Source organism: Saccopteryx leptura, chromosome 2, assembly GCF_036850995.1.
Source record: "Saccopteryx leptura isolate mSacLep1 chromosome 2, mSacLep1_pri_phased_curated, whole genome shotgun sequence".
In the NCBI taxonomy this organism is placed as follows: domain Eukaryota; kingdom Metazoa; phylum Chordata; class Mammalia; order Chiroptera; family Emballonuridae; genus Saccopteryx; species Saccopteryx leptura.
This window is the reverse complement of record NC_089504.1, coordinates 213822118-213842653: the sequence shown is the minus strand read 5'-3', so window position 1 is coordinate 213842653 and position 20536 is coordinate 213822118. Positions and strand designations below refer to the sequence as shown.

Here is a 20536-nt window from a genome sequence, read left to right as displayed (position 1 = left end):
GCAGCTGTGAGGGCTGCTGCAGGGCAGCATGTTTCATGAGAAAAGGTCCATTTAGAAAACAGCCTACCCAGATTGGTTTGGTAGCTTTGCAGGGTGTCTTGTAAATGGCCAGTGGTGACTTCCTATATCTCCTCAAGGAGATTGACAGTAGATAACTTCAAAAACAGTTTGCACTAATGTATTGAAAATTTGCCCACAAGTCAAAATGTTTAATCAGAAAGCCTCTGGCTTTCTAGTGATCATGGATCTGTGTTTGAGTGAGGTGTTCTCATTCTCTTAGAGGCCCTGGCAATGAATATTCATGAGGTGGGTGTATCACCTCTCAGTGAGGACTCCTGACCTCTGCTGGTATGACTGAGCCTATCTGTCCCCCTCCCACCCTATTTGGTGGCCTCACATACACACTGTGATTAATTCTAGTACTTCTAAAAATTTAACTTTAGCTCTGTTTAATACTACACCATATTGGATGGTAGCCTTTGTGTGCTAAACATTTGTTGGTTATAATTGCTGGAATTTCTGAATGTGAAAATACTCAATTTTTCTCTCTTTGTTATAAAGATCATCCTTTGCTTTTGTTTTTAACACTAGAGAATCTTTCAATTTGGGTTAAGGAAAGAAATACAGAAAGAATATGAATAGGTAAAAATTTTGAGGTAGAATATACTAGGTGGCCTGGCCTGTGGTGGCACAGTGGATAGACCTTCGGCCTGGAATGCCAAGGTTGCTGGTTCGAGACCCTGGGCTTCCCTGGTCAAGGCACATACAACAAGCAAGCAATGAACAACTAGCATGAAGCAACTATGAGTTGATACTTCCCATTCCATGCTCCCCTCTCTCTCCTGTCTCTGTAAAATCAATAAATAAAGTATTAAAAAAAAAAAAAGAATATATTAGGTAAAGGTAATATAAAAGTATTTTCAATTTTGGACTAAGGAAATCAAATACATAAAACATTTGGACACAAATGTAAACATTTATTTAAAAGTAGTATTTTTAATTATAGTAGTTAACTTTAATTTGAATGTAGTTTATTTTAATGCAACTGTTTAAAAACTACTTTTAGTTAAGATTACCATTTATGCCTTCTTCATGAATACTGTGAAAATCATTCTTTTTGCTAGATTTGGAAAGATGGGGAGATATCTTAATAGGCATACTTTAAAATGCTAATTTCATCAATATCAAGCTTTTTCAAGGGTTATGACAACTCTCTAGTTAAAGTTAGATTTTTATTCCAGATGGATTTTCTGCTGTGTAAATAACAAGTTTGTGTTTTGTTTCTATATAATATCATCTTTCTACATATTTTTAAAAATTCTGTTGGGTTATGAAGTGATAGCTAAATGATTAGAATTTAAAATATTAACATGCCATCTATGATTGCAGGAGCATTCATTAGAAGATTAAACAGATTATAGGTTCCCACTGACACAGGCTAACTAATGTCACTCACAAGTAGACAAGTATGTGCTCTAGTGTCATGGGGGGCACAGTTTCTGGTAGTTGTACAGGCACAGTGCCTTTTCTAGTGGGAGACTCGACTGTTATAGTAACTGATAGCAACTTACAGCAGCCAGCATTCTGAACAGATTAATGTGCCATATAGTGAAAATTCAACATAAAAATCTACATTCAGGCAGGGGAAAGGGAGTGACTTTAAACATTTTTTGTATCTAATTAGTTTGTCTTTAAGTGAATACATTCTGATCTAAGAACTTGGTTGTAGTCTCTTAACAGTTAGATGTGTTGAGCTGGCCCTGAGGGGAGTTTTCATCTTTGTAGGTTATTTTTTGAAGCCTGCAAAGGTCTTGTGTCTTGGGACATCCAATATACTTTTTGAAGGAGTAGAGGACAGTTTATTTTTTTAACAATATAAAAAAATGGCCCAATAGCAATTGCTTTAAAATGTATTTCTGCTTTATTGAGGGAGATTTCTGAGCAAAACCTCATGTGGAAGGCGAGTCCATTTGTGCCTGTGTCTGTGCTTTGGTCAGTGGTTCTAGTCTGGATCCCTTTGGGAACTGGACAGCCCCCATGCACAAAGGTCTACATGCCATGTCTGGGAGCTAAGAGTTCACAGGGTCCCTATGTGCCTTGGTCAATCAGAAAAAACAAAATTAATGGGAATACCATTCTCCTTGCTTAGAGCTCAGCTAGAGAAGCTTCACTTAAATGGGGTTTAAATAACAACTTAATAGTCTTTTGAATTAACAGCACTTTTGTTTTGGGTTTGATTTTCAAAAGCAGATCTGCACTCTGCCCCTCCTGATGTCACTACTGGCCTTGCGGAGTATATGCACTGTGAGCGTCCACAGCCAGCCTCTGTAAGAGGCATCCCTCGAGGATGCAGCGGGCGCCTCCTGGATACAGCGGGTGGTGAGCATCTTTATTTCTTCTTTTGACGTGGCTGAGCACACGTTCTTTTCAGGTTCTGAACATCCTTTAATGTATTCGTTATAGCAAACCTGAGCCAGTCAGCAGTTAGAACACTTCAGTGCATGTAAACTGAGACCAATGTGTGCAGTGTATGTTATAACAAAAAGTACCATGTGAAGCAGAAGATATTTCTTATCTGTGGAATTGGTCCAACTGACTAAGGAGAGTTGGGAGGAGAAAAGCTCCAAATTTAAATTTGATGCAAAAGGAGTTTGGATCTATAGTATTGTTGGAAAATGAGAAACTTGGAAAGTTTTTATTTGGATACAGGGTGGCCAGTGCAGCAGGTCTTAGTGTGACTGCACTCCCGTCTCAAAAGTAGCAGTCCCTGCACCCGCATCCTCAGCAGCCTATGAAATGGGTACAGCAGCACTCACAGTTCCTGACGTGCTGGCTCAGTGCTTTCAGTGCAGTTTGTTTTTTCAGGCTCATAATTTGTATTTTCTCCCAGTCTGTGCTTTGTATTTTCATCTCTTAACTGCACCTTGCAGAGTACAATTTAAAATTTTGATGATGTCCAGTTTACCAAATTTTTCTTTTATGGATCCTGCATTAATGTCATATCTAAGATATACTTTCCTAATTCAAGGTCATAAAGGGTTTCTCCTATATTTTTTACTAGAATTTTATAGTTTTGGTTTTTATGTTTAGTTGTCTGACCCATTTAATAATTTTAGCATAAGTGCAAGATATGAACCAAACTTTATTATTTTGTACATGGATATCCAGTTGTCCCAGCAATATTTATTATAAAGGTCACTCTGTCCCCACCAAGTTTCTTTGGCATACTGGATGAAAGTCATTAGACCGTATATGAGAGGATTCTGTTTCTGGCTCTAGATGCTGTTCATTTGCTGTACTTGCCCACCCTTATACTAACAGCACATTGTCATGATTACCATGGCTTTATAATAAATCTTGAAATCATGTAGTTTGTCTTCAACTCTGCTTTTCAACTTAAAATTTGTCTGGATTATTTTAATTCCTTTGCATTATAAAGTATATTTTAAAATTAGCTTAGTTTTAACCAAAATTCCTGCTGGATTTTGATTGGTATTTTATTGACTCTCTAGATCAATTGGGAAAGAATTGGCATCTTAACAATATTTTATACTTCAATTGATAAATGCAGTATATTTTCCATTTGTTTACCTCTTATAAAAAAATTTAGCATTTTTATAGCTTTCAGTACACAGGTATTGAATGTATTTTGTTGAAATTATCCCCAAATATGCCGGACCAAGCGGTCACTGGCTTGAGCAATGGGTCTGCTCTGTTGGAGCCCCTTGGTCAAGGCACATATGAGAAAGCAATCAATGAATAACTAAGGCACCGCAGTGAAGAACTGATGCTTCTCATTTCACTCCCTTCCTGTCTGTCTGTCCCTGTCTGTGTCCCACCCTGTCTCTTGCTAAAAAAAAAAATTATCCCAAAATATGTTATTTTGCAATACTATTATAAATGGTATTTTTTTCAATTGTTTGTTGCTAGTGTATAGAAATAGTTGATTTAAAAAATTTATTTTATTTTTGGCTGGTGGCTCAGTGGATAGAGCATCAGCCCGCATATGGACATCTCAGGTTTGATTCCTGATCTGGGCACACAAGAGAAGTGACCATCTGCTTTTCTCCCCCTCCCTCGCCACCTTCTCTCCCTCTTCTCCTCACACTGCCAGTGGCTCTGTTGGTTCGAGTCTTGACTCCAGCACCGAGGAAACCTCAGTTGGTCCAAACACATCATCCTTAGGCGTTAGAAATAGCTTGGTTGTGAGCATCGGCCCAAGACTGGGCTGCCAGGTGGATCCTGGTAGGGGAGCATGTGGAAGTATTTCTCACTATCTCCCATCCTCTCACCTAAGACAAATAAAAATTAAAAACTTGTTTTATTTTATTGATTTGAGAAAGAGGAAGGGAGAGAGGCAGATATTGATTTGTTGTTCTACTTGTTTATGCATTCCCTGGTTGAGTCTTTTTCTTCTTTTTTTTTTTTTTTAAGTTTTTGACAGAGACACAGAGAGAATCAGAGAGAGGGACAGATAGGGATAGACAGACAAGAAGGGAGAGAGATGAGAAGAATCAATTCTTCACTGTGATACCTAAGTTGTTCATTAATTGCTTTCTCATATGTGCCTTGACCAGGAGGTTACAGCAGAGCGAGTGACCCCTTGCTCAAGCCAGCAACCATGGGGTCATATCTATGACCCCAGGCTTAAGTCAGCAACCCCACACTCAAGCTGGTGAGCCTGTGCTCAAGCTGGCGACCTCGGGTTTTGAACCTGGGTCCTCTGCATCCCAGTTCCACACTGTATCCACTGAGCCACCACCTGGTCAGGCTACAGTTAATTTTTTATATTGACCTCATATTAGTTCTAGTAGCTTTTCTGGTAGATTCCTTAAGATTTTCTACAAGTATGCATGATTATATTGTCTACAATCACAGTTTTCTTTTTTTTTTTTAAGATTTATTTATTGCTTTTTAGAGAGAGGAGAGAGAGAGAGAAGGGGGGGAGAAGTAGACTCCCCCCTTCATCAACTCATAGTCATTGCTTCTTGTATGTGCCTTGACCAGGCAAGCCTGGGGTTTTGAACTGGTGACCTCAGCATTCCAGGTTGACGCTTAATCCACTGCACCACCATAGGTCAGGGCAACTTTACTTTTCTTTCCAAATTGTTTGCCTGTAGGAACATTAATATTTCTGGCTTTACTGCAGTGACTAGGACTTCCAATCTCAAGGGGGAACATGAATTACCTTATTTCCAACTGTTCGAATAAAGCATTCATTCTTTCATTTTTTTAATTATGATGTTAGCTGTGGGGTGTTTTTTTTTAATCAAGTTGAGGATATTCTCTTTTTTCCTAATTTCCTGAAAAATTTTAAAACAATTTTTGTTGAAAAAATTTTTTGACCTGTCAGGCTCATCTTATGGTTTTTCTTTTATAGTTTGTTGAATCCAGCTTAGGTGTGCAGTAGGTTATACCATTAAGGTGTATGTAGTGCACTCTGTGATGTTTCTGCACAATGAAATCACCTGACTATGCATGTCTCAGAATGCATCCTCATTGTTCAGTGATGTGTAACTGTAGTTATGAGATTTAGAAGTTTGTTAATGTTCTACATAATCAAAACATAAACTTAAAGTGTTGGAAGAGGGATAAAATCCTAAAACTGAAATCAAGTGGAAATAAACACAACTCTATTTCCAAGAAATACCTTAGACACCCTCAAGGGGGTGATGGAGAAATCTAAACTAGTTAAGTTATGAACACAGTATTGGATGGTACACCCTTAGCCATGGACAAGATTGGGTGGGAGCACAGCAGACAAACCCTAACCTCTGCTAGTAGGTTGTTTTTGTAGTGCAGTGTGTGAATCAATTTGGAAATTATTCTATATACTTGATAGGATTGAGTGTTAATGTCATTGCTAGCAGTGTTCTCACTGTGGAAGAGGAACATCCAAATATGTATTGTTAAAGGCAAGAGAGAACCCCGTGGAAAGAGTGGGATTGGACATATTGGTGTGGACTCACAATTTCTGAGATATGAGTTTGTGTCAATTTACACTTCTCTGTGTACACATGTGTATTGACCATGTAGGTGTGTGTGTCTATGAACACATGAGAATGTGTATACATTGTGTTTTTTTTAGCTCTGTCTGTTGAAAGAATCAAGGACACTGCAGTAGCAGTGAGCACACCTGGTGACCAGATCTTGATCTTTACTACCTTTCCACTGAAGACAGCCTGGGCTGCTTTTAGAAACGAGTGATTCCAGGGCAAGGCAAGGGAGTATAAGTGACTGAAACATATCATGATGGAACGTAAGGAAGTGCTTAAAAACTGGTGGCGCATGTCACAAATCAACCTGCACGGGTTCACTGACTAAATCTGGGACAATTTGCATATCATATAGAATCATGATGATTTATAACAGTTGAGAAAATAGCCATCCATGAGTCCTTCCAGATGATAGATAGATGATAGATGATATATAAATGACTGAGTGATAGAGATAGATAGATAGATAGATAGATAGATAGATAGATAGATAGATAGATAGATAGATAGATGATAGTCAGACATCAGATAGATAGGATGCCAGATGTTGAATTCTCCATGTAAACAGAGTGCTAAAATTGGAAAATAACTTTATAACCTTTTCAGTAAGAAAGTGTGGCTGGCCTGACCAGGCAGGGTTGCAGTGGATTAAAGTGTTGGACAGGGATGCAGAAAATCCAGGCTCAAAACCTCGAGGTTGCTGGCTTGAGCACAGGCTCACTGGCTTGAGCCCGAATGTCACTGGCTTGAAGCACAAGGTCGCTGGCTTGAGCCCAAGGTCACTGGCTTGAGCAAGAGGTCACTCGCTCTGCTGTAGCCTGTCAGTCAAGGCACATATGAGAAAGCCATCAATGAATAACTAAGGTGTCACAAGGAAGAATTGATGCTTCTCATCTCTCTCCTTTCCTGTCTGTCTGTCCCTATCTGTCCCTCTCTCTGTAAAAGAAGAAAGAAAAAGGAAGGGAGGGAGGGAGAGAGGGAGGAAAAGGGTCTGGCAAGAATGATGTATGGCTGTCAAATGCAAGAGAAGGTTGGATGAGGGTCAGGATATCTGTGTGCTCTTGAAGTGTCTCCTCAGAAATGCTGTTAGATGCACAAGAAACAACAGTAACAATGTAGTGAAGCCAGGCAGCATTTTGGGTGATGAAGTCAGCATCTACATGAGGGTATGTGGGTGTCCCATGTATCTGGACATGAGATCATTTAGCATTTTAGTTGGGAATGAATCATGAAAAAACCTCATAAAACTCAAATCGAAATACTGTATGTTCTACTTAAGAAAAAGGAAGAACTGTACTCTTTCAAAATGTCAGTGTTATAAAGGACAAAGAAATATTCTAGATTAGGAGAGGCTAAGGAGATGTAACAAGTAAATAACATTTCATGGTTCTAGTTGGCTCCTGTGTTGGATGGAGGAGGGAACGTGCTGTAGAAAGACACTATGTGTCAGCTACCACCCCTGCAGTCGAAGGGTGGGGTGTGCAGGGCTCGAGCCCTGTGTGTACCTGCTCTTGCCCACCTCTCCACATCAGTTCCTCTTAGAGCTCCCAGAACAGCATTTCTTAATAATTATTGAGATCACCAAAGAGTTGTTAGTTTATGTGGCTTGTAGCTCTTGATAATTGTTAGAAGTTAAAACTAAAGATTTAAAAAAATATTTATTCATCTAAAAAAGGAATGAACTCATTATAGCTTAACATAAATAGCTTGTATTTATGAAAAAAAAAAGTAGAACAACAAAAATTTAGGGGGAAAAATTTAGGCTTGTTTTCTGCTGCTGCCAGTCTGTTTCATGGCTAGCATAATAGTAGCATCTGGTTTTGTTTCAACCCCAGTCTCTTGTGCCATGATGATATGTGACTTCTGGGAAACTCCACTGAGCTCTTGTGAGAGGAGGAGAGTGAAAAGGGATATGGGGAAGACAGTTGGCCCGTGAGCAATGCAGCTGCCAACCCTCACACAGTTGAAAATCAGAGTCTAACTCTGACTCCCTAAAAACTTAGTTGTCCCTCAGTACCTGCAGGAAATTGGTTCCAAGACCCTCCACAGATATCAAAATTTGCAATATTCAAGTTTCTTATATATTGGCATAGATCATTGCATATGGTTGGCCCTTTGCATCCACGGACTCCCAACCACAGATTGAAAACAGTGCAGGTATTTATTTTTAAAAATCAGTGTATAAGTGAACTCAATCCTTTGTTTCAAGGGTCACCTGTAGTTTGAGCTTGTGAACCTCCTGAAAGGGTCTCAGGCATCCCCAGGGATTCCTGGCCACTTTGAAAACCAGTAGCTTAGTAGTAAGACAAAAAACCCCACAAAAAACAACTCATGGACAGGGACAACAGTGTGGTGATTGCCAGAGGGAAGGAGGGTGGGGGAAGGTAGAAGGGGGTATAGGGGGAATAAATGGTGAGATAGAGACTTGATTTGGGGTGGTGAACACACAATACATTGTACAGATACTGTGTTACAGAATTGTGCACTTGAAATGTATATAATTTTGTTAACCAGTGTTATCCCAATAAATTCAATAAAAAATAAAAATAATAAAAGAAAAATGTAACAATCTGATATATTATCTAACTTTATGCCAAATGTAAAGAAGTTATAAAGAACATTCTTCCAATTTCTGGAACTATGTCCGTATCAATAAAATAAATAATATGAAGAACAATCTTGCATTATTAAAACAAAATGTTTACTAGAAAAAAATGAATGAAAACCACTAGCTTAGAACTACTTCTAGTTTCTAAAAGGCATTCAGTAAGTAATTGTTAATGAATTAATAAATTCCAAAATGGCAGTCTGATGGGCCAGCACTTTCTATTTGTATAATTGGTCACTGGACCTTGTTTCCATGTCCCATTCCCCAGAGGATGTGGCATGTTCTAGCCTCAGCACTTCTCTTCCCATGACAGGTGTTCCTGTGAACAGCAGAGTGTCCTCCAAAATTCAGCAGCTTCTCAATACCCTGAAGAGGCCAAAGCGCCCTCCACTGAAGGAGTTCTTTGTGGATGACGTTGAGGAGCTGTTGGAAGGTGATCATCCTTAGACTTGGGCTCATGTGTGTGAACTGGGTGGCCATTGTGTCTGGAGATGCAGGCAGATATACATCCTATGTAGGTTATTGCTGTGACATTATAACACAACCAACTGATATGCTCTCTGTTGGCAGCTCTATGGTCACTCACCATGTGTGATGGTGAATTCAGCATCACATATGACTGTTGACTTTGCTTTTATTTTTAAAAAACAAGTGAAAAACTCATTGCTCACAGCTAAGACACTTAATATTTTTCTATGCCTCTGTTCCAGTGGTCAGTACTTTATAAGAATACTTCTAAGGTTTTATTTTACTTATATTTTTATTTAAACTTTAAATCTGAAATGCTACTCCTTCCCATGGTTCTGAAGTATTCTATCTTAAGCATAGTTTTGGCCCCTTTTCAGAATTTTAGCCTCTTATTTATGAGGGAGATACATTTTTAGAAGAAAGAATATAGATTTATTTTTTTAATAACCAGTAAATAGAAGCATAAACTTCTAGATAAGGAAAAGAAGTAGAACTCAATACAAGATACAAGTGTATGAATGTCTTAGAGCTACGGGGTGGGGCACATGGCCAGCCCACCCTCAGCTCCTCACACCTCCTCTTTGCATTGTCACCACCCCATGGAGGACCAGCTCTACATGTCTCCTTCATACTTGAGGATTAGACCTGGCTTTGAGAGCATTGTTTCCACTTTATAATCAGATAATGCCTTTTAAATTTAGAGTTCAAGTATATGAAAGCTTTTTAGGGCAGTCTTTCTTACCCTTGGGCAAATTTTGATTACATATCCACTGAAAATATAATAGATTTAATTTTTTTCTTTCACCATGGTGATGATTGTCTTGAGTGCCCAAAATGAAGTGGTGATTTTACTCACTTTCATACTTTATAAGCTGGGACTAGTGCCTGCTTCTCAGGGTAGACAATGCCTCGTGAAGGCCTGGCCATTTCTGCCACCACCTTGGGGATTGTCATGTGGAGTTATGGTTACCACAATCCATCATTTATCCATGATTGAATCCCCATCTGTCCTTTGGTCAGGTGATCTGTGACTATTAAAATGATAAGGGAATCTAAACAAATCAATGTAATCTTTCTATCACTGGTTTTTAAAAAAAACAAAATGATAATATATAAATGCTTAAAAATAGATTATATGCATGATACTATTAAGTGTTGATTTTAAAATTTCAATTTTGCTTATAGTTCAGCAACCAGATCCAAATCAGCCAAAGCCTGAGGGAAGCCGGATGGTAGTGCTGAAAGGGGAACCTGTGGCTGTGGGGACTCCCTGGCTGCCGTCACTGCTGGCTGCCTTGCAGCGGTGGGGCACAATGCAGCCCAAAGCTCCCTGTCTGACCGCCTTGGACACAACTGGGAAGGCCATCTACACCCTCACCTATGGCAAGTGTCAACAGAAGGCAATTGGGCTCTAGTATAGCTGTAAAATATTATACATGTCATACATATATACAACATAGACATACACTTGATGAACATAATAGAACAAATTCCTGAGAAACTAACACAACTGTCTAATAAATAGAACGTCACCTCACTCCAGGCAGCCCTCTCAGACCACTGCCTCTTCTTCCCAGCACAGGGGACCACTCACTGACTGATGGTGACCGGCCACTGCTTTGGTTTCAAGTGTTCACATCTATATATGCATTTCTGAACAATGGAGTTTTGTTTCTGTCTAATTTTGAACTTTGTATAAATGGAATCATACAGTATGTATTTTTTATGTTTGGCATCTTTTGGCTTCATTTTGTGTTTTTATGTAACACAGATCATAAGCACATAGTTTGATGCATCTTCACAGAGTAAATACACTCAGCACTCAGCCGAGAAGCACTTCCAGGTCCCTAGGCCTGTATGCAGTACTCGCTCCTCCCACACACAAATGCAAACTGCTCTGCTGACTGCTCACACCTCTGTCTTACCTGCCTCTGAGTTTTATGTAAATGAGATTACATGAAGTTATTCTGGGTCTGCACTCTGCTGCTTCCTCTGTACCCCTCTGGCAGCTCTGCGGGCATGGGTCCATGAGATGCTCATTCTCTTGCAGTTGCCTAGACCCTGAACACCCCCAGCTTTTATAAAAACTGCCGAAGTTCAGCTCACCTCCCCAAGGGTTTTCCCTCCGGAGTCTTAACTTCTCTACTTGCCATCACTGCCTTCAACAGGTGGTTTCTGCATTTTATCCAGTTTTAAAATCATTTTAGGTGGGAGTGATTGTCTGGCACCAGACCTCTCTCCTACTTGGAAACAGTCTCTTACTTTATGCTTTAAGACCCACGCATATTGTTTTGTGTATAGTTGTTGCTCATTCATTTCTGCGTGTCTATACTGTGTCGATGGACATTGATGTTGACATCCCCCATGTCGGCTGTTACACTGCACCTGGGAATGTTCCAGTGTGTGCCACCTAGCATGTAGCATGCATGCACTTTGTAGGGCATGGACTGGTGATGGGAAATGCCAGGTCTAGGATTGAGCATATGTTCAGATTTGTCAGATAATGCCAAATTCTGCCAGTTTACACTTACCTGATCACTGTGTGAGTCCCACCTGTTCTCTTTCACTGTGAGGTTTATTAATTTTAGCTAACCTGGTAAGAATTTGGTGGTATTTCACTGTAGTGTTAATTTGCATTTTCCTGATGACTAAGTAGGATGAGATCTTTTCTTCTTTTAATATTTGATTTTCTCTATTTTTAAGTACTAATGAATCTTTTGCACATTTAAAAAAATTATTTATTTGTGAGAGAGAGACAGGAAAGGAGAGAGAGGGAGGAGAGAATGAGAAGCACTAACTCGTAGTTGCTTCACTTTAGTTGTTCATTGATTGCTTCTCCTATATGCTTTGACCAGGGGACTCAAGCTAAGCCAGCAATTTTGGACTCAAGCTATTGACCTTGAGATCATGTTGATGATCCCATGCTCAAGCCAGTGACTCTGCACTCATGCTGGTGATCTTGGGGTTTCAAACTGGGGACCTCAGTGTTCTAGATCAACACTGTATCCACTGTGTCACCACTGGTCAGGCTACACATTTTTCATATAGGGTTATTTGCAGGAATTTGTTATGTGTTCTGGATATTAGTCTTGTCAGCACTATGTGCTACAAGAGGCTCCTCCTATGGGCCTTTGTCATTTATCCCTGACTGGTAGTTTAATGAACAGAAGCTCTGTCCAATTTTACCTTCTTTTCTTTTTTGGCTTATGCTTTCTGTGATCATGAAGCTCTTCTTTTATGTGTGGAAAGCACTGTCATCCACTGAGAAGTAGTTTTTGTGTGTGGTGTGGGGATGGGTTCCAGGACTGGTTTTTCAAGAAAGATAGCCAGTTGTCCCATTCTTGTTCCCACAGTGCCACATTCTTCCTCAATGTCACCTATATCATAAATGGAGTTTTGCACACAAGGATATATCTGTCCTGGGGCTCTTTGTTTTATCCCATTGATTTTTTAAATTCCATCCTTATGGCAGTACCACGCTGTCTTCATTACTGTAGCTTTATAGTAAGTCTTGACATCTGAGGAGGGTCTTTCCATCTAGTTTTCCTCTTCAGCAGTGTCCTGGTTTTTCTTGTCCTGTATATTTGTGTCAGTTTTAGAATTAACTTGTCAAGTGCCACAGATATACCTGTTGAGATTCTGGTTATCATTGCTTGAATAGTTTGAGTAGTAATACCTTTCCATTATCGAGTCTTCTAGCACACAGGTATAATATAGCCTTCCATTCAGATCCTTTTAGCTCTGTGCCAACAACGTTTTATAATCTTCTGTGGGAAGACTGCATGTTTTTTGTATCACTTATATTCTTAGGTATTTGGTATGTTTATTTTAATCTTATTGTAAATAGTACTATTTAAAGTTCTTATTTATTTCTGTATATGGTATATAGAAATCAAACGGTGTTTGTATATTGTTGTTATATCTGGAAGCTTGCTGATTTCAATTATAAAAGATTCACAGTGCACACAGTTGTGTCATCTGCAAATAATGACAGTTTTGTTTCTAGTTGTTTTACTTCCCCTCCCTCCCTATTGCACTAAGACCTTTAGGAAAAAGGCAGATGTTATTGACTACTTCTGCTTTCAGAGGGGATGTTTTCAGTAATCTGACTGTTAATTATGATATCTCCTATAAAAATTTTAAAGATGGCCTTTACAATTCACATTAAGGAAGTTTCCTTTTCATTCTGAACTTAAGAAGGATTTTTATTTTTTAATTTTAATTTTTCTGAAGTGAGAAGTGGGAAGGCAGAGAGACAGACTGCCACATTTGCCTGTCTGGGATCCACCTGGCAAGCCTACTAGGAAGGGATGTTCTGCCCCGCTGGGGGTTGCTATGGTTGCAACCAAGCCATTCTAATGCCTGAGGCAGAAGCCATGTAGCCATCCTCAGCACCTGGGGCTGCTGGAGGGGAAGAGAGAGATAGAGAGAAAGGGGGGTGGGGTGGAGAAGCAGATGGGCTCTTCTCCTGTGTGCCCTGGCCGGAAATCGAACCCGGGACTTCCACACGCCAGGCCGATGCTCTACCACTGAGCCAACTGGCCAGGGCAAGAAGGATTTTTAAAATCATTTAAAATTCTGAATGATTGTTAAATTGTTTTATATTTTTCACCTTTATTCTGTTAATGTGGGAAATCGTATTGATTGTTTTTTGTTAAGCCTTTTTGCATTCTTGGGTTAAAACTAACTTGGTCATAGTACACTGTTCTTTTTATATTATAGCTGGATTCAGCAATGTTTTGGGTTGATTATCTTTTTTCCTTGTCTTTTTTTTTTTTCAGGGACAGAGAGAGTCAGAGAGAGGGATAGATAGGGACAGACAGACAGGAAATGAGAGAGATGAGAAGCATCAATTATCAGTTTTTTGTTGCGACACCTTAGTTGTTCATCGATTGCTTTCTCATATGTGCCTTAACCGTGGGTTTTCAGCAGACCGAGTAACCCCTTGCTTGAGCCAGCGACCTTGGGTCCAAGCTGATGAGCTTTGCTCAAACCAGATGAGCCAACGCTTAAGCTGGTGACCTCGGGGTCTCAAACCTGGGTCCTGGGCATCCCAGTCTGACATCTATCCACTGCGCCACCACCTGGTCAGGCTCTTGTCTGTTTTTCAGGTCCCACAATTTACTGATTTCACAATGTTGCACCTATGTTTAATATTATTTGCAAAGAATTTTGAGCATTTATTCAGAGGGTGTGGCTGCTCAGACTACATGTGATTGTGTCACAGAAATTTGAGAGGGGCTGAATTAGGACACTGCATATGGTCAACATTAAGGCTGCTTTGGGTGTTGGGGAGGACTCAGGTTTTTCTGTCTTCCTACCCCATCGCCCTGCCTCTGTCTACCTCCCCAGACACCTTCAATCCTCTTTACATTTCCTTAATTTCATCTCTTATCTTCTTCAATGAAGCTCTTCTTTGCTGAGCATTCACTAGGGCTGGATGCTGTATATAAAGAGTGTGTACCAAGAGGGAAAGTGTGGTGGGCAGGACCTCATAGGGTTGAGGGCTGGTTCCTGAGGGTCCAGATGCAGCCAGTGCCTCTGGACAATTACCATCTCCCTGACTGTCTTGTCTTGAGTGAAAAGTGGTGGCGAAGATATGACCCACTTCAAGAATTAATTGTTGTAAAGTTACATGAATTATGAGGCAAAGTTAATGACATGAAAATGTATTTACAATTCAGTGTTGATTTAAAAAGTGAGTGGAGTATGATCTCATTTCTGAAAATTCCACATACATGTCTAAATGTATATGTATGTTATATATACATACATAAGAAAGAATGCTGACTTTTTTTGCTTGCTTCTCTATATTCTAAATTTTCTATATTAAAATCCTGTATTATTTTTGTGTTAAGAAACATAAATCTGTAAGTTGTTTTTAAGAGAAAACTATGATGTTCATTATAGCATTGTACAAAATAGTTATCACTTGGAAACCGCCTGAATTTTTAATAATTTAGTAATGGTACATTATGGGGTATTATGATTCTTACATTAAATGTTAATTATTAGTTTCTTAAATTTTGCATTGCTTAGTATTTTTATTTTATTTTAGGCAAACTTTGGAGTCGGAGTTTAAAACTAGCTTATACTCTTCTTAATAAACTGACTAGTAAGAATGAGCCACTACTTACACCTGGAGACAGAGTAAGTAACTAGAGTGCAACTTTATTGGAGTGAACAAAAACAGAGACCCTAAAAATTTGTTGCATTGAAATCACTATTCTATCAGCTAATAAGACTTATAACATTTAATACAAGGGATTTAAAGTCAGCATGAGGCCCTGGCTAGTTAGCTCAGTTGGTTAGAGCATCATCCCAAAACACCAAGGTTGCGGTTGTGATCCCTGGTCAGGGCACATATGAGAAGTGACCAATGAAGGCACAACCAGTGGAAAAAAAAAGAATGCTTCTCTCTCTCCTCTCTCTCTTTTTCCCTCCTTCCCTTCCACTCTCTGGCTCTCTAAAATCAATCAATAAAAAATAAATAAAGTCAGCACGAAAAAAGTATTAAATATGGGAAAAGTTTGTGATGATGTAGATAAAATAATTTTTCTTTTTATTCTCATAGCTTATACACTGATTCTTTAACTTTTTTTACTCTGACTTCATATGTGTTGATTTTAATAAAAATATTAATATGAAATAATATTAAATTTACAAAGATTAAATTTTATGAGGAAATTACCTTACTTTGAAATTCTATGTGCTTTATATTCACCTCTTTCCCTATTCCATGTGGCCAGGCCACCTTCTCTTACCTACTTGCCCAAGTAGAATGCAAAGGAGGACAGAGGCTTAGTTCCTTGTGCTACACTGCTCTAAATAGTTGACAGTAGCAATAAGTAGCTATTTAAATGAGTCAAGATTAAATAAAATGAAAAATTTAGTTACCTCGTCATGTGAGCTACATATCAAGTGCTCAGAAGGTACATGTGGTTAATAGCCACCATATTTGATAGCTTAGAAATAGAACATTTTCATTGTTGTAGAAAGTTCTTTTGTACAGCATTGCTTCAGCAAACTGAACTAGACTTGAGGAAACCAGGTATACCACAAGATCAAGGATGGAGTACAGGAGAACATTGTGAAAATCAACATACTCACTTAGGGTGAAATATCCCCTAGTGAAAAAGTTGCCTACGGTCAGATTACCCAACAATGAAAGAAACTATTAAGTTGACAAGATAACATAAAGTTTCAGGCAACTCTTTGAGTACCTCACTTTTTAATATAAAAACCAGAAGCCAAGGATATTTAAGCAGGGAAACTTTAATGTGAAAGAAGACAGCCAAAGGGCAAAGAAATGAAAGAAAAAGGAAAGGGGAAGGGAAGTGGGAGCAAGAAGAAACAAATAAACTTGGAGTAAAAACTAGATACAGAAAACACATTTTCAGGCACATTAGTATTAATATTCCTAGAGTCTATGATGAAGAAAAATAAAAAATATACTAGTAGGAAAGCTTTAAGAGCTGGATAGTAGAAAAGAAAAACAGTGCAAAAATTATAACTGATCAAGAAGGTCCAACATCTGACTAATAGTTCCCAAAAGAAAGGATAAAGAGAGTAAAAATTTTCAGTGATGATAATAATGCAAGATGATGTTCTGGAGCTAGAGATCATATGCTTCAAAGTAAAAGGACCCACAGTGAACACAGAAGCCCCACAAAGTGCACATGAGCATAAAACCATGTTACTGCACTAGATCGGGAGATTTTGGTTATCATTGCTTGAATAGTTTGAGTAGTAACACCTTTCCATTATCGACTCTTCTAGCACACAGGTATAATACAGCAGAGCCTCTGGGGGAAAGCAGGATGTATACAGGGGTCAGCAGTCAAACTAGAGATCAGCATGACACTCAGAAGTTCAGAAGGAATCTGATTTTAACCTACAGTTTTATTTCTAGAGATTCAACAAATGTGAGGATGGGGTAACCATTATCAGACATGCAGAACTAAAAAAATTGGACTCCCAAGCATTCTTACTTGGGAAATTCCCAGAAGATGTGCTTCAGCTAAAGAGGAGAACCATAGGGCAGTCTGTGAGTTACCACTAGCAGCAAACCAGGAGCAGCCCAACCAGGACTAGGACAGAGGGCCCAGGGTGGAGATGGGGCTGGTCTTCAGCTGGTAAAACTGAGTTCATCTGACTGGTTGGTTATTTGGAAAATACTATTGATAGATATTTATACATTTGGTGGAGTATTTTAGAGCACATTGGCCAGTGCATATGTAGAGAGCCGAGTCATTTGGAATGCTGGTAGCCATCACCATCAGAAGGAAAGGAGATATGTATCTGGCTGTGAACATGCAAATACATAGTACAAGAATGGTACTTTATAATGTGTTCTGCTTTAGCATCCTGATTTGTGTTGTGGCTTAAAATACATCTAAGGATCACTAATTTATTTTTCTTAAAGAACATTCTCGCAAGGACAAAGATTTCCAGATACTTCCTTGACTTGCTAGAGAATCTACATAGTTAATTATAAAAAGATTGACAAGGTCACAGTGAGCTAATTATCAGAGATGGGTGGTAAATGCATCCTCCTGTGATAACATACTTAGTAAAAGCAAGCAAACACCACTCTTTTATAACAGTTTCTCTAAAAACAATTTCTATACCAAATGCCTAGTCACAAGGCTATATAGGTCACAGTTCTGAGGTAGTCTCTATTATTGTCAACTTTAAAAGGAGAGCTTTGCCCTTTTCAACAAACTAAGTTGTTAGAAACTTGATTAAGTTTACAGAATAACTATAGATATAGCTTAAATTTTGCCTTACAAAATACACATTTAGTAGTTATGCATTGTTTTGTGTTCAGAGGCCTGTGTTAGCAGTCTATTCAAATAATCTTCTGACTCATCACAGTGGTTTCAAACACACTTCTTACATTATTTTGGGGCTTACAAAAATCTTATTTTATAAATAGCTTTTCATTTTTTAAAAATATTTTATTGATTTTTTAGAGAGGGTAGAAAGAGAGAGAAAGGAGGGGAGGAGCAGGAAGCATCGACTCCTAATACTTGCTTCTTGTATGTGCCTTGACCAAGCAAGCCCAAGGTTTCAGACCAGTGACCTCAGCATTCCAGGTTGATGCTTTATCCACTGCACCACCACAGGTCAGGCAAATAGTTTTTCATTGAACTAGATTATTATAAGCAATGGAAATTAGGATGATGAGAGAAGAGAAAGGGGGGAAGAAGAGGGCTAAGTATTCATCTACAATAATAGGAAATAAAATTAGTACCTAAATATTTTCAAAAGATAAAACATAGCAGTATAAGCATACCATTTGTGTGTTTTTTTAAGATTTTATTTATTGATTTTAGAGAAAAGAGAGAGAGAGGGAGAGAGAGAAAAGGGGGAGGAGCAGGAAGCATCAACTCATAGTTGCTTCTCATATGTGCCTTGACGGGGCAAATCCAAGGTTTCGAACCAGTTACCTCAGCATTCCATGTCAACGCTTTATGCACTGTGCCACCACAGGTCAAGCAGCATAATATTTGAAAATATAAGAGTGTAAAGCAAAAGGAAGAATTAAATATTTAAAAAGTGGTTGCCTTGGGGAGTGTGGAAGGGTGAAGCATGGGGAATATTATTTTTCATTAGTACTTCCTTGGGTCATTTTAAATTCTGTGTTTAAAAAATTAAAGTGTAAGATACATAAAGTAGAGCATATAATTTAACCAGTAGCGCTACGTGGTGACTAGATAGGAAGAGGGATGCAGAGGGAGGGAAGAGTTGTAGGGGTATCAACTGAGGGGTCTGTGCCCACCACCCTTCCCAGTAAATATAGTTAAGCTTTGAGTGGGAGATCTTTTCAACTAAAACTTTGGTGTTAGAATTTTTCCTTTTGGAAGATATTTTAGATATAATTTGATTTCCCATTTACTTTTTGTATTAATACAGGTGTTTTTCACCTGGGCTAATTGATGGTGGGTGACGGTCCATCCCTGAGATGCTGCTGCCCAGATGGTCAGAATGGGTGGGACCTGTATCTAGATCCCACAGCCAGACCTGTGCTGGACTGTCTTTAAATCCAGAAATTAAAAGTTATTTTGTTGTTCATGGAGTAAATACCTCAACCTAAAAACTATTTATTAACAGTTACATGGTTGAAGAAATTTTAGGACCAAGATTAACCCCTAGATTATAGAATAATCTAAAATGTTTCAATTCCATCTCATCAGCAGATACTCAGAAAGTTGAGATGACAGTCATTCCCCAATTGATTTTATGGTTGTCTTTGTGCTGCTGTAGGTGGCGCTGGTATTTCCGAACAGTGACCCTGTGATGTTCATGGTTGCGTTTTATGGGTGTCTCCTGGCAGAGCTGGTTCCTGTCCCCATAGAAGTGCCGTTAACAAAAAAGGTAGCAAACTTGGCCTGGGCCGTGGGTTCAGGTTTCATGAAGTTTGATTCTGAAGTTGACACATCAATGCTGGGGTATTTTGCTTCTTCATCCCAGAGAGTGGTCAGCAGATACAATTTTGTCTACAAATACACTTGTGTTTTTTTTTTTAATAGTTGTTGGTGAAAAGGGGCACTTAGAATACCTGTAGATGGAACTATTATATACTGCTCACAAAAACTAGGATATATTTTATAGCTTCATATTAAGTTTGAAATATCTCCTAATTTTTGTGAGCAGTATATTACCTGTTTAAAACAATCATCATTTTTTCCTCTGAAAAATAGAATTTGGGATTTGATAAGATTTTGTTGAATTTCTCTCAAAACCATATGTTTATTAATAAGTTTCTTGGGGATAAATTATTGCAGTGATGTACTACAGCTCACTTCTCAGATATAATTTTGAATGAGATGAAATTGTTACAGCCCAGTATTCAAGAAGTTGCTAACATGAAGATTGTCAGTGACAAATATTCAAGAATCTCAAAACTAAAGTTTTCAAATAAAACAGTACAGCAGATAATATATGATGATACATCTTTGAATATAGGAATTCTTAGGAAAAATCCAGAAAACTTATTTTTCTTTAATTAAATTGAATGTGATAACATTGAAAAATAAGAGTACATAGGGAGAATTTTCAATGCTGTTATTTTTTTATTTTTATTTTTTTTGTATTTTTCTTGAAGATGGAAACGGGGAGAGACAGTCAGACAGACTCCCGCATGCGCCCGACCGGGATCCACCCGGCACGCCCACCAGGGGCAACGCTTTGCCCACCAGGGGGCAATGCTCTGCCCCTCCAGGGCGTCGTGCTGCTGCGACCAGAGCCACTCTAGCGCCTGGAGCAGAGGCCAAGGAGCCATCCCCAGCACCCGGGCCATCTTTGCTCCAATGGAGCCTTGGCTGCGGGAGGGGAAGAGAGAGACAGAGAGGAAGGAGGGGGGGGTGGAGAAGCAAATGGGCGAACTATGTACCTGGCTGGGAATCGAACCCGGGTCCCCCCGCACGCCAGGCCGATGCTCTACCGCTGAGCCAACTGG

The 20536-nt window shown here is 39.0% G+C and overlaps 1 protein-coding gene across 5 annotated transcripts in view; it reads left to right on the top strand.

The window, feature by feature from the left end:
• The window catches only part of DIP2A (disco interacting protein 2 homolog A), a 133434-nt gene that overhangs the window by 72599 nt on the left and 40299 nt on the right, over positions 1 to 20536 (top strand). For 3 of the 5 annotated variants that reach the window (XM_066369953.1, XM_066369952.1, XM_066369951.1), the window contains 5 exons: positions 2248 to 2379; positions 8918 to 9037; positions 10258 to 10455; positions 15131 to 15222; positions 19342 to 19452. In XM_066369953.1, the coding sequence (XP_066226050.1) occupies positions 2248 to 2379; positions 8918 to 9037; positions 10258 to 10455; positions 15131 to 15222; positions 19342 to 19452 (653 nt within the window). The remainder of the gene's footprint in view (positions 1 to 2247; positions 2380 to 8917; positions 9038 to 10257; positions 10456 to 15130; positions 15223 to 19341; positions 19453 to 20536) is intronic. The other 2 variants (XM_066369955.1, XM_066369954.1) reach the window with 1 other exon arrangement.